General features: G+C 41.1%; 1 protein-coding gene across 3 annotated transcripts; it reads left to right on the forward strand.

The window, feature by feature from the left end:
- Nucleotides 1-6,334, forward strand: FST (follistatin). Of its 3 annotated transcripts, none has more exons than XM_011939351.1 (6): nucleotides 1-97; nucleotides 2,104-2,295; nucleotides 2,724-2,942; nucleotides 3,292-3,516; nucleotides 4,197-4,427; nucleotides 4,891-6,334. In XM_011939351.1, coding segments are annotated over exons 1-6 (954 nt in total). In that variant the 5' UTR covers nucleotides 1-12; the 3' UTR covers nucleotides 4,893-6,334. The 3 variants fall into 3 exon arrangements, with proteins under 3 accessions (XP_011794741.1, XP_011794739.1, XP_011794740.1); XM_011939349.1 differs by having other exon boundaries at nucleotides 5,155-6,334; XM_011939350.1 differs by having other exon boundaries at nucleotides 4,200-4,427; nucleotides 5,155-6,334.
- Nucleotides 6,335-11,804: the final 5,470 nt, after the last annotated feature.

Below are 11,804 nucleotides of genomic sequence, written 5' to 3' on the forward strand. Positions count from 1 at the left end.
CCTGCCCCCAGGATGGTCCGCGCAAGGCACCAGCCGGGTGGGCTTTGCCTCCTGCTGCTACTGCTCTGCCAGTTCATGGAGGACCGCAGTGCCCAGGGTAAGCGAGGGGGGATGCGCTGGGGAGGCTCGGCTGAGGGCAGAGGGTCGACTTTTCTGTGGTCTCCGCTTGGTCTGTTCTGAGCAACGCTGCTCTCGGAAGATGTTGGACCAACTTGGGGACTCCGGGATGGAGAGGAGTGGGAAAATTGTAGGCAATGACACTTTAGGACTGGGAACGGAGTTTGGAGCTCGGTTATCTTGAAAAAGGAAAGGGAGCGAGCTGGGGTCTTAGTAGTTAGGGTTAGATGCTCTGGCAGATCTAAAGTTCTGGCCATGATAACTTTAGATGTGATCTCCTCTCTTTGGCTCTGAAGAAGGAGAACAAGTATCAGTAGTAGCCTGGAGATTTCAGTCGACCCATTTGCAGTCTCATCTCTCTCCCTCCCACATCTTTAGGATACTTTTAAAAAAAAAGAAAAGAAAAAAAAGAAAGAAAGAAAGAAAAGAAAACCTGGGGGGTCGGGGGAGAGATACTGAATTTTCTTTGGTGACTGGGGGACGTAGTTTCAGAAACTTTGCCCAAACTTGGAAATGTGGGTGCCGAAAATTTTCAAGGGAAGTAGCTTTCTGCCTAGTGGATGCTTCTTCCAACCCCATCCCCCATACTCGCAAAAAAAAAAAAAAAAAAAAAAAAAGAAAGAAAAAAGAAAAGCCAAATTATTACCCCAAAGTGCTTTGAGCACTTTGAGTTTTTTCCCCTCTGCTTCATTCTTCTTTCTGACTCTTAGCTTTCTGTAAAACAGTGAGCAGCCCATAACTGACTTAAATTCTGAAATGGATTAAGAGCAAATTTCTGAAGCTTGCCTTTTAAAAATAGATTTGTTTATTTTCAATTAGTCTTTGGGCAGAATGTTTAAAATAATAATAGCAGCTTGCAGTCCAATGATTGTTAAAGTCTTATTGGTGATTAATGAGAAGTCTTACCGACCCAAATCCGAACATTAAAAAGGGGGAAGAGAGAGAAATCACTTGCAAATATTTCTTGCTAGGTATGAGATAGGTACATATAACTGTGAAATGGTAGGAAGCCTCCTCCCCCACCCCCCTTAAGGCATTACTTTCCCTGCTTCAGCGTTAATATTTTAAGTATGTTGTAAACTGCCCTCCTGGGCACTGCCCCTCGCCGTCTGCAAGTTTCTGCGCTGGGTTGCCCGCCTTTAGGGGAGAGGCTTTGCCTGGTGCCCGGACGTAGGCGCGGAGGAAAGCAGCCCTCGGAGATTTCGAAAGATCGCGGTGGCCGCGGGCATGCTCGGGTCTGGCAGATTGCAAAACGGGCCCGTCGGGCGGGCTGCGCCTGGAGGCCACGCGGGGTAGCTCCGGGCTGGGCCGGGTTGCTTTTTGCTTTCATTTTTCAGAAGTGCCTTTTGCTTGATCTGTTTCTCTCTCTCTCTTTCTTTCTTTTCTTTCTTTCTCTCTCTGTTTCTTTCCTTTCTTCCTTTCTTTCTCTTTCTTTCTCTTTCCTTCTCTCTCTCTCTCCGCCCCCATCTCTCTCCTCTCCTCTCCTCTCTCTCATTCTCTTACTTTCTTAACCCTTGTCACAAATAATTCCAGTACCGCCTACATGAAACCAACATGTAAAAACATACGTCGCATCCTGTTTTTGTCAGGTTCTTTAATCTGCTCTTCGAGTCTCTGCAGGTTATGAAATGGGACGAATAAAAGTAAACAGTCTAGTAAAAGTCAGTGCAAGCTGCACGTGTTGTGTCTGGGTCACTGGTAACTGATATTGATATGGCTGGGGCGCCCTGTCTTCTCCCTTTCTCCCTCCCTCCCTCTCGCCCACCTCCCATCTCTGTGATCAGGGCTTCCCCCCCACCTTCTTTATCCACCCTTTCACCCCTTTCGATTTATTTCCTACTTTTCTCTCGTGTCTCTCTCACTTCCCCTCCTCCACGCTCACCCCTCCCCATCCCCGCCCGGTCTCCTTCGCTTGCCACCTCGCTCTCCCTGCCTTGCCACTACTCACTGCTCACTCACCCATCTCCCCACCCCGTCTCTTCACAGCTGGGAATTGCTGGCTCCGTCAAGCGAAGAATGGCCGCTGCCAGGTCCTGTACAAGACCGAACTGAGCAAGGAGGAGTGCTGCAGCACCGGCCGTCTGAGCACCTCATGGACCGAGGAGGACGTGAATGACAACACACTCTTCAAGTGGATGATTTTCAACGGGGGAGCCCCCAACTGCATCCCCTGTAAAGGTAGGACTCCTTCCCGACTTCCAGGCCCTCAGTAGAGGGCGTCTTACCCTTAGCTTCCCCACTACTGACTGGGGTTTGGGAGTAGGAGAGCTTTGTTCGTGGGCTTCCCCTTTCTGTCCCTTGCCCTGGTAAACCGTGCAGACTCGAATTCTGCCTGTTACAGGCTGTAGGTAAAACACCCCAGACTTCTTAGCCAAGTGTGGTGGTGAAGCCCACCAACCTGTGCCCCTTGATGAGAGAAATCTGGGTGTGGGGCACAACCCAAGGTCCGCACCCTTTCATCAACTCCCAATCTTCTAGGAGAGAGCCTGGGGCCCCTCCAGCGCAAACTCAGGGCTGCACGATTGCGCAAGGCACCCGAAGCCCTCCTGGCTGACCTGCAGACTGCCTGGCTCTGGTTTTAATCCATGCCTGTTTCCAACTCACAGAAACGTGTGAGAACGTGGACTGTGGACCTGGGAAAAAATGCCGAATGAACAAGAAGAACAAACCCCGCTGCGTCTGCGCCCCGGATTGTTCCAACATCACCTGGAAGGGTCCAGTCTGCGGGCTGGACGGGAAAACCTACCGCAATGAATGTGCACTCCTAAAGGCAAGATGTAAAGAGCAGCCAGAACTGGAAGTCCAGTACCAAGGCAGATGTAAAAGTAGGTCCTACCCTGTTGAGCAAGACTGGATCTGTCCCCTCCTCCAGCTTTATACCTAAAGTATAGACCCTCTAGCAGACCTCTGGGGGATGGTGTAGTCCACAGTAACAGCCTGATAATAATAATACCGAAACCAAAAAGGAGTCCTTTTCTAACTTCTAGAGACTCATTAAGAACACTGAGGGGACCAACCTAGAGTCATAGATTCTCTCTTGAAAACTACAGGGCTCCCAAAATTGCCTTTTGAAAGCTGGATGCTTCAGTGTCATGATTTCCTTGGTAACTTCAAGTGCTCGCTCCCTAAGGACTAGAAGGTACCTATTCATGTGTGTTTCCTTCTTTGTTCCAGAGACTTGTCGGGATGTTTTCTGTCCAGGCAGCTCCACATGTGTGGTGGACCAGACCAATAATGCCTACTGTGTGACCTGTAATCGGATTTGCCCAGAGCCCACTTCCTCTGAGCAATATCTCTGTGGGAATGATGGAGTCACCTACTCCAGTGCCTGCCACCTGAGAAAGGCTACCTGCCTGCTGGGCAGATCTATTGGATTAGCCTATGAGGGAAAGTGTATCAGTAGGTATTCCGGATTGAGGAAGGAAAAAGAGAAAACAGGCTAGTTCTAGTATTAAACTGTGGGGTTAACAAATAAGTAAGCCCAAGGCATCCCAAAACACCATAGGGAGAAATATGCTGCAGTTTGGGGACTGTTGTGACCACAGCATTCCTCATGGAAACCGTTGTCTTCTGGAGGCATTGACACATATATTCAAATGCCAGCAGGAAGCAAGAAACAGTATTCCATCTTAGAAAACTTAGAACTCACTCAATTTTACACATTTTTTTAAGTGCCAGACTTGCTGGAAGCGAAAAATAATTACTTAGCAGTTCCAGAAATCTGTTATCAGATTCTAGTAATTAATGGAATTCTTTCATTTGTAAAAGATCCCACTTGTGGGAAATAATAAGATACATATTTAACTCGAGAATATTGTAAAATCCTCTTCCAAAAAAAATACTATTTTAATGCACTAATGTAGTATGTAGGAAAGACTGCAGAGGTTTTGTGTGTGTGTATGTGTGTATGCATTTGAGTTTCAGTTTTATTATCCAGCATTTTTGCTTAATATCTCCATTACCCCCATTAGTAATAAGATATAAATTATGTTTATATTTATTGATAGAGGACTAGAGAAAGGGAGAAAAGGGGGATATGACGAAATCAGTTTACTCATCACAGATGTATTATATCCTAGAAGCAAAGTCCTGTGAAGATATCCAGTGCACTGGTGGGAAAAAATGTTTATGGGATTTCAAAGTTGGGAGAGGCCGGTGTTCCCTCTGTGATGAGCTGTGCCCTGACAGTAAGTCGGATGAGCCTGTCTGTGCCAGTGACAATGCCACTTATGCCAGCGAGTGTGCCATGAAGGAAGCTGCCTGCTCCTCAGGTGTGCTGCTGGAAGTAAAGCACTCCGGATCTTGCAACTGTAAGTGCGATTTTTAACCTTGCTGCCATTTAAGGCTTTCCCAGGCAATCCCTAGGGAATGGACACTTACAAAGCATGCAGATCTCCCACATAAATCCATTTCTGTTCAAATTAGGAAGCTGCTAAGTATCACCAGCAATTCAATAATCCACAGAAAAATTCTCTACAATGTTTCTTGGCTTTTAGGATTTATCCAGTGATCATCAATGGGGTTACCTCTAAAAATCTATTTCCAGTTGTTTTCCCCTATTTCTTGTGCTTTGGTAGTATGCTTTGCTGTTTGCTTTATTAACATTTGAATCTAAACTAACTGCTTCAAAAGTTGTTTTTTTTTTTTTTCCAAAGACAGCTTCATATTGTCATACATGGGCTGCTGCTTTTTGCAGTTGCCTCTACTAACTCTGAATTAAGGACCCAAAGCAGTTATACCTAGAACACAAGAGCGCTTTTTATCTAATTTCAGGAATCTGCCCGTAAAACCTGAGCCATTGATTCTTCAGAACTTTCTGCAGTTTTTGACTTCATAGATTATGCTTTAAAAAAATTTTTTTAACTTATTGCATAACAGCAGATGCCAAAAACAAAAAAAGCATCTCACTGCAAGTCACATAAAAATACAACGCTGTAATATGGCTGTATCAGAGGGCTTTGAAAACATACACTGAGCTGCTTCTGCGCTGTTGTTGTCCGTATTTAAACAACAGCTCCCCTGTATTCCCCCATCTAGCCATTTCGGAAGACACCGAGGAAGAGGAGGAAGATGAAGACCAGGACTACAGCTTTCCTATATCTTCTATTCTAGAGTGGTAAACTCTCTACAAGTGTTCAGTGTTGACATAGCCTTTGGGCAAAAAAGAAAAAAAAGAAAAAATAGAAAAATATATTGTCCATACTGTAAATAAGTGTATGCTTATTTATTTGGGGGGGAAACTATACATTAAAGGACCTTTGTCCTAAAGCTCTAAAGCTCTCTCCCAGGCCACCTTGTTACTCATTGGACACGGAGAGGCATTCATTGTGAGGTCTACTGGATGAGGCCCATAGTTGAGACTTGTAGACATTTATTTATACTGTGTCATGTTTTATAATTTATACATAAAATGTCTGGTTGACTGTATACCTTGTTTCTGAAGAAATTTATTCGTGAAAGGAAGAGCAGTTGTTATTTATTGTGAGGTCTCTTGCTTGTAAAGTAAAAGCTTTTTTTCCTTGTAAACCATTTTAAGTCCATTCCTTACTATTCACTCACTCATCTGTCTCCCTTCATTTCACTGTTAGACTCTTTTCCACTTTCAACAAACTTGCATGTCAGTTTCTGTCATGTTTATTTATTGGATTCTCTGCTGCCTGATCTGTACATACATGATCCCTCGGGTTTTGTTTACAAGGAACCTTGACTGACCAAAAGGCATTATAACTCTTACTCAAATACAAGGTACAGAGGATAAGCATCTTTGAGGAAACTCCTACTTCAGTTCTTTTGTTGTGACGAAGACATTTGTGAGAGAGGAGATGATTAGAATTCTAGTAATGTACTTTTAAGATGTTACAGATACAAAGAAATGATGTGGGTGTCAGGAGACTAAAGGATGGTGAAGGCTACACATTCAACCTTTTGTTAGGTGTTTCCTTTAAGCTAGTCAGCTGTACCTTTTAAATTAGTTCTTTTTCAACCAATGTGTCACTAAAAGTTTTATCAAAGCTTTATCAGTTCAAGTTTCTTGCTTTTCATAATACTTTTTTCGATGCAATTTTATATTTTCAAACATGGCAAGTTAAAATATAAATTCATTTAAATATATAGTTTTGTACTTTTCTACCATGTAAATGTGCAATGTATATAAAAGTTATAATGTGTATTTGTAAATAAATGATGAGTGAAAAAATAAAAAATTTTAAAAAGCCAATGGTTTCAATTCCTGATGATGCAAAAGAAGTTATTTGGACTTTTGAGTAAAAATGTGTATGATACCTTTGCTGAGGAATGTAGCTATCTCTGAAATTACATGACCAGGGCAGTAGAAGCTCCAGAGTGAGATTAGTTATAGATCACTTCACTGGAGTTTGAAAGATAAAGGGATCTGAGATCCAGAAACCCCACTGTAAGAGTGGCATATACCTGTCACTAACCAGAGAAGGAACAGACTGTAGATGTGGATTCTTTCCTGCAATATACCAAGGCTAATATTTCCTCTTTAAAAGCACCATCATTTTAGCTGTCCTTCTTGCAAGCTCATCACCATAGCCAGGGACACCCTTTATCTTACTTTCCTATAAATACAGTGCAGTTTCAGTCTTCTAAAAAACAACACACATCACAAGGAAAGGTGACAACAGACACAATATTTGACAAGCACATTCTAGAAATCAGAATATCAGCTGCAGAAGTAGGCATTACAGTGTTGGAATGCTAGGGACTTGATGAGTTGGGAATGGGGTGGAGGTGAATTTCCACAATGATACCCATGGTTTATGGGGATCAAATAATGTCACTCATTGTAAGAGGAAATGTATCAATATTTCACAGTTTACACTATACACTATTAGAGCTTCAGAATGGTGTTTAGGACATCAGTCAACGGTCCCTGTAATACATATGAATACGTAACTAGATAATAAACATAAGTTTCCAATTCATTGTGTGCTACATATTCAAAGCCTAAATATATTAAAAATATCAAAGAAGTACAAGATGCAAGCCTCAGACTGGCATTTGGGCCATCATTCAGTAGTACCTATAATATGTTGTAATGCATAAGAATACATAACTGGATCATCAACACAAGTTTCCAATTCAATTCCAATTCCAATTCCAATTATGTACTTACATATTCAAAACCGAATTATATTAAAAATATCAGAAATTTAAGATGTAAAGTATCAGGACTATGGGAGGGAAAGAGCAAAGTATAGTCAATATTGCCAACATTGCTAAACAATAATAAACATATCATTTCCTTCAAACGCCATGACCTGGTTCTTCTTAAAAGTGTATCCCTTTTGTGAAAAGCCTCTTTAATATGAATAGTTATTCAAAATTGTTGCCAGAGACTGCTGGCTCTCAACTGTGGCCACCTAAGGAGAAATTTGGTGGAGGTAGAGGAACCCCTTCAGTAGACAGTTTGTATAATGATTAGGACCCTGTTGGATCTTACTACCTTTCAGCCCTGTGTTCCCAAAAAGGGAAAGAGAGGTGCAGAAAACAAACAGGCTGCCATTATCTGCAAGAAGACAAGGGTCGTAACTTCTCCAGTGTAGATTAGCTACTGGCTTGCCACTAGAGAGAGGCTCTCGGGAAAGGAAAGAGGGACAGGCAGATATGGTTTCACAGCCCTTCCTGGAGTTGATTTGTTGCTTGATCCCGAGATGCTACAGATGCTTTAAAGCTGCCATTGACGATCAGAGTAAAAACGTCAAATTTAACAGGCACCGATGTGTGTCTTGGCAAGGGGAAGTGATAAAATAAACAGCTTGCCTTTTAAAAAACATCCAGATTATTTATTTAAAATTTGTATTCCAAATTTGTCAGCATCAATCATTCCTCTTAAACACTAGACAGTATCTCATTTTCCTCCTTGGAGTTTTCCACTTTTCCAGTCACCTAGCATTACACTTATTAGTACCAAAAAAATAGAAATCGCTTTTAAAATTAAAAGTAGACTAATATCTTTAGACTATTGTTAGAATTTCAACTATGGCCCAAAAAAGTCGAATTCACATGCATATAGTATAATTAATAGAATGGAATTACAAAATATAAATTAACAATAAAAGATCTGTCAGAAACCGAATTTAAATTAAAATGTATATATAGTACACGGGATATGATTCCTCAAGTATAACAAAAATAAAGTCTGTCTAATTAAAGTTACTCTCAAATGGGATAGCTAAATGCAGGACCCAACCTTTGATCAGATCTTGTTCCTAAGGAAAATAATGCTGTAAATAACAATACTGGGCCAATTGATAAAATCAGAATACTATCCAAAGATTGAAATATTGCCTCAATGTTAAATCTACTAAAATTTGATTACTGTATTGTGGTTATGTGAGAGAATACTCTTTGACTCAGGAAATACACACTAAAATATTTCGGAAAAAGGGCCACAATGTATAAAACTTACTCTTAAATGACTTCAAAAAAAAATTATAGGTTTTATTATTTTTTTCACATGCATGCAAAGAGGGAGTAGACGAATGATAAAGGAAATGGAATAAAATGTTAACAATAAGCAAATCTGAATAAAAGTTATAGGCTATTTTTAGCACTATCTTTATTTTTGCAACTTTCCTATGAGTTTGAAAATATTGCATATCCAAATAAAAAGCTAATGCTTTTTTTAAAAAAAGTCATTCTCAGGAAGGAGAGATGCACAGAAAACTGCTTCTCCCCATTATCTGGGAAAAGAATGAACTATCAGAGTCATTTAAAAAATGGTTTTGTGGCCAGGTGCAGCGGCTCACGCCTGTAATCCCAGCACTTTGGGAGGCCAAGGCGGGCGGATCACAAGGTCAGGAGATTGAGACCATCCTGGCTAACTGGGTGAAACTCCGTCTCTACTAAAAATACAAAAAATTAGCCGGGCGTGGTGGCGGGCACCTGTAGTCCCAGCTACTCGGGAGGCTGAGGCAGGAGAATGGCATGAACCCGGGAGGCGAAGCTTGCAGTGAGCCGAGATCGTGCCAGTGCACTCCATGCCAGAGACTCCATCTCAAAAAAAAAAAAAAAAAAAAAAAAAAAAAAAAAAAAAAAAAAAAAAAAAGACTGGAAAACAATTCCGGTGACTTTAGCAAGGCTGCTTGGGGACTTCACATGTGCAATGAGAGAATTCCTAACACTTAAACCATACCCAAACTGAGAAACAGCCTTTTCCATAATCATCTTTAAATTTGGAGTGATTAGTACCTTCACTGTAACACTCCAAACACCCAACACCCTCATTCTCCCCACTGCTTGCTATATATTATTTGACAAGCAATTTAATCCCTGTGTACTTCAGTTTCCTCATCTATGTAATCACAACAATGAAAGTCTCTCTCTCATTACAACGTTGTGAGGATTAAAAGAGATATAATGTGTAAAGTGCTTAGATTTGTGCCTGGCACTTAAAAAACAGTCAGAAAATAAGTGTCCTCTAATATTATAATAACTACGATTAATTAAAGAAAAAAGGTGGCATAATAACTCATCAATCAAACCTTACCTTGAAAATGCAATGAATGAGAGGAACTTCTTCTGTAGACAGTTTGCATAATGATAAGTAAGCCCCAGTTCTCTGATGCTCCAAAGGCAGTCAGAATACCCATGCCTCTGGTAAGGCTTCAGGGAAGCCCTGTTCCCCCAGAGTCTCCTGGGCAGAATTCTCACATATAACATATATCAACATATAACATATATCAATCGAGACCAGAAGCCCAAGCGTAAGTCATTTTTAAAATGGAAGATAGACATACTTTAAAGTATTTAATCCATGTTAATATTTAGCAAAACTTCATGAAGTTCTAGGTGGTATAGCAAGTGTACCTTTCAAAATAAAAGGTTTAGATATATTATTTCCCATGAAATTTAGAAAAAAATTCACTCACCCTCTGAAATTTTCAAAGTCACAAAAATGTGTCTTTTGTCCTTTCATTCTCACTCCCAGCACAATTCCTGGCAGAAAAATAAATTAAATCAGTCTTCTTTAATTTTGATACAATTTCCTGTAGGAGGACTATAGACCCCTAAAGATAATAATAGGATAAACTATTCCCAAACTGTCAAATATCCGAGTATAAATTGTGCAGTTGCCAGATAAGAAATAATGCATACATTATACAATTAATAAACTTGTTTATTAGAGTTTTCAAAACCTGGGTCCTAAGAGTAACATGTTTCCCTTCTTCCCATTCCACTTTCCATTCGGAGCAACCACACAATTCTTCTTCAGTCAAAAGCTGTCATGTAAATAGACACCAGGCATGCCTGCCCTGCGTAGTCAGTGGACCTGCCCAGACATGTCCAAATCCCAGCTTCTAGTTTGCTGGAATCCCCCGATGAGTACTGGATGGTTCCTGGGGTTTGCCATCCTTAGACCTCAGATATCTTGGCTGGTATCATCAAGATTCCTGTGGCAGAGTCCTTCAGACACATACTCTTTGGATTAGACCAAATGTAGTTCTGGCAGTGCTGTGTCATTTTTCTATTTTAAGAAAATGGCCAGGGAACCAACTGGCAATGTTGGGAGCCAGATATACTCCCACCAAATATCTCTTGTACTCATTTCCCAAGGACTCAGGTCTCTGTCTAAAGAGTAAGTATAAACTTTTCTTAAGAATATTGGGTCCTAAGAAGAAGTTAGAGGCAAAAGTCACAATCCTGGTGAGAAAGAGGGGGCTCTACATTGATTACAGTTTGGAAAAAAAAGATCTTGATAGATCTCTATCTTTTTCAGCACCAAAAAAAAAAAGAAAGAAGAAAGAAAGAAAAAAAACACCTATAGGATGATAATGGTCATAGTATAACCCATAAGCAATGATAACAACAAAAGACCGAGGTGAAGACCAGTCTCTATAGTATCTGGAGATTGCTGTGGGCTTAGGGCTGAATGACAGCAGGTTGCAGAGGGGTTAGATTACTCAAAAGGCAGCAACACTTGGGACTTCTAAAATAGAGTCAGTGCCTCAGGAGAATTCATCAAATCAGACTTAGAGCACTTTTTTCATTGGGCATGTGGAACCAGAGCCTAGTCAATACAATTCCCAAATAGAAACAGTGCTGTTGAAGGTGTAGTGCCTAGACCAAGAACACCAGAATGATCTGGGAGCTTGTTAGAAACGCAAGTTATTGAGCACTATCCCAGAACCACTGAACCGAATTTACTAGGGTAGGGTCCAGGAATCTATCTTTTAACAAGCTCTCCAAATGATTCTAATGTGTGTTAAGGTTTGAGAACCACTACTCTAGAATCATTTCAAGCTCCAAGTGAGCCCCAGTTCCCTGATGTTCCAAAGGCAGCCAGAATACCCATGCCTCTGGTAGGGCTTCAGGGAAGCCCTGTTCCCCCAGCGTCTCCTGGGCAGAATTCTCACATATAACTTGGTACTGTGCTACAAGGATGTACATGATGGTGGCAAAGGCATTTGGCCATAAAAATCACAAGGCATATTTTTCCTGATAGAATATTGTCATCCTCTACCATCTTCCCAGTGAGACATAAGCTGGGTTGACTAAGAGTTGTAGACGTGCCATCACCATCACTTCCAGCCATATATATTAGGTGGTATGTTTGCCAAGAAGTGACTAGAATTTTGAATGAAGGGTAGTAACATTCCAACTCTGGTTTTTCACTAATTGGTGTTTGGTCCACTTCCCTCCTCTGGAACTTACTTACTTCT

The sequence above is a fragment of the Colobus angolensis genome, unplaced genomic scaffold, assembly GCF_000951035.1.
Source record: "Colobus angolensis palliatus isolate OR3802 unplaced genomic scaffold, Cang.pa_1.0 Scaffold180, whole genome shotgun sequence".
NCBI classification, from domain to species: domain Eukaryota; kingdom Metazoa; phylum Chordata; class Mammalia; order Primates; family Cercopithecidae; genus Colobus; species Colobus angolensis.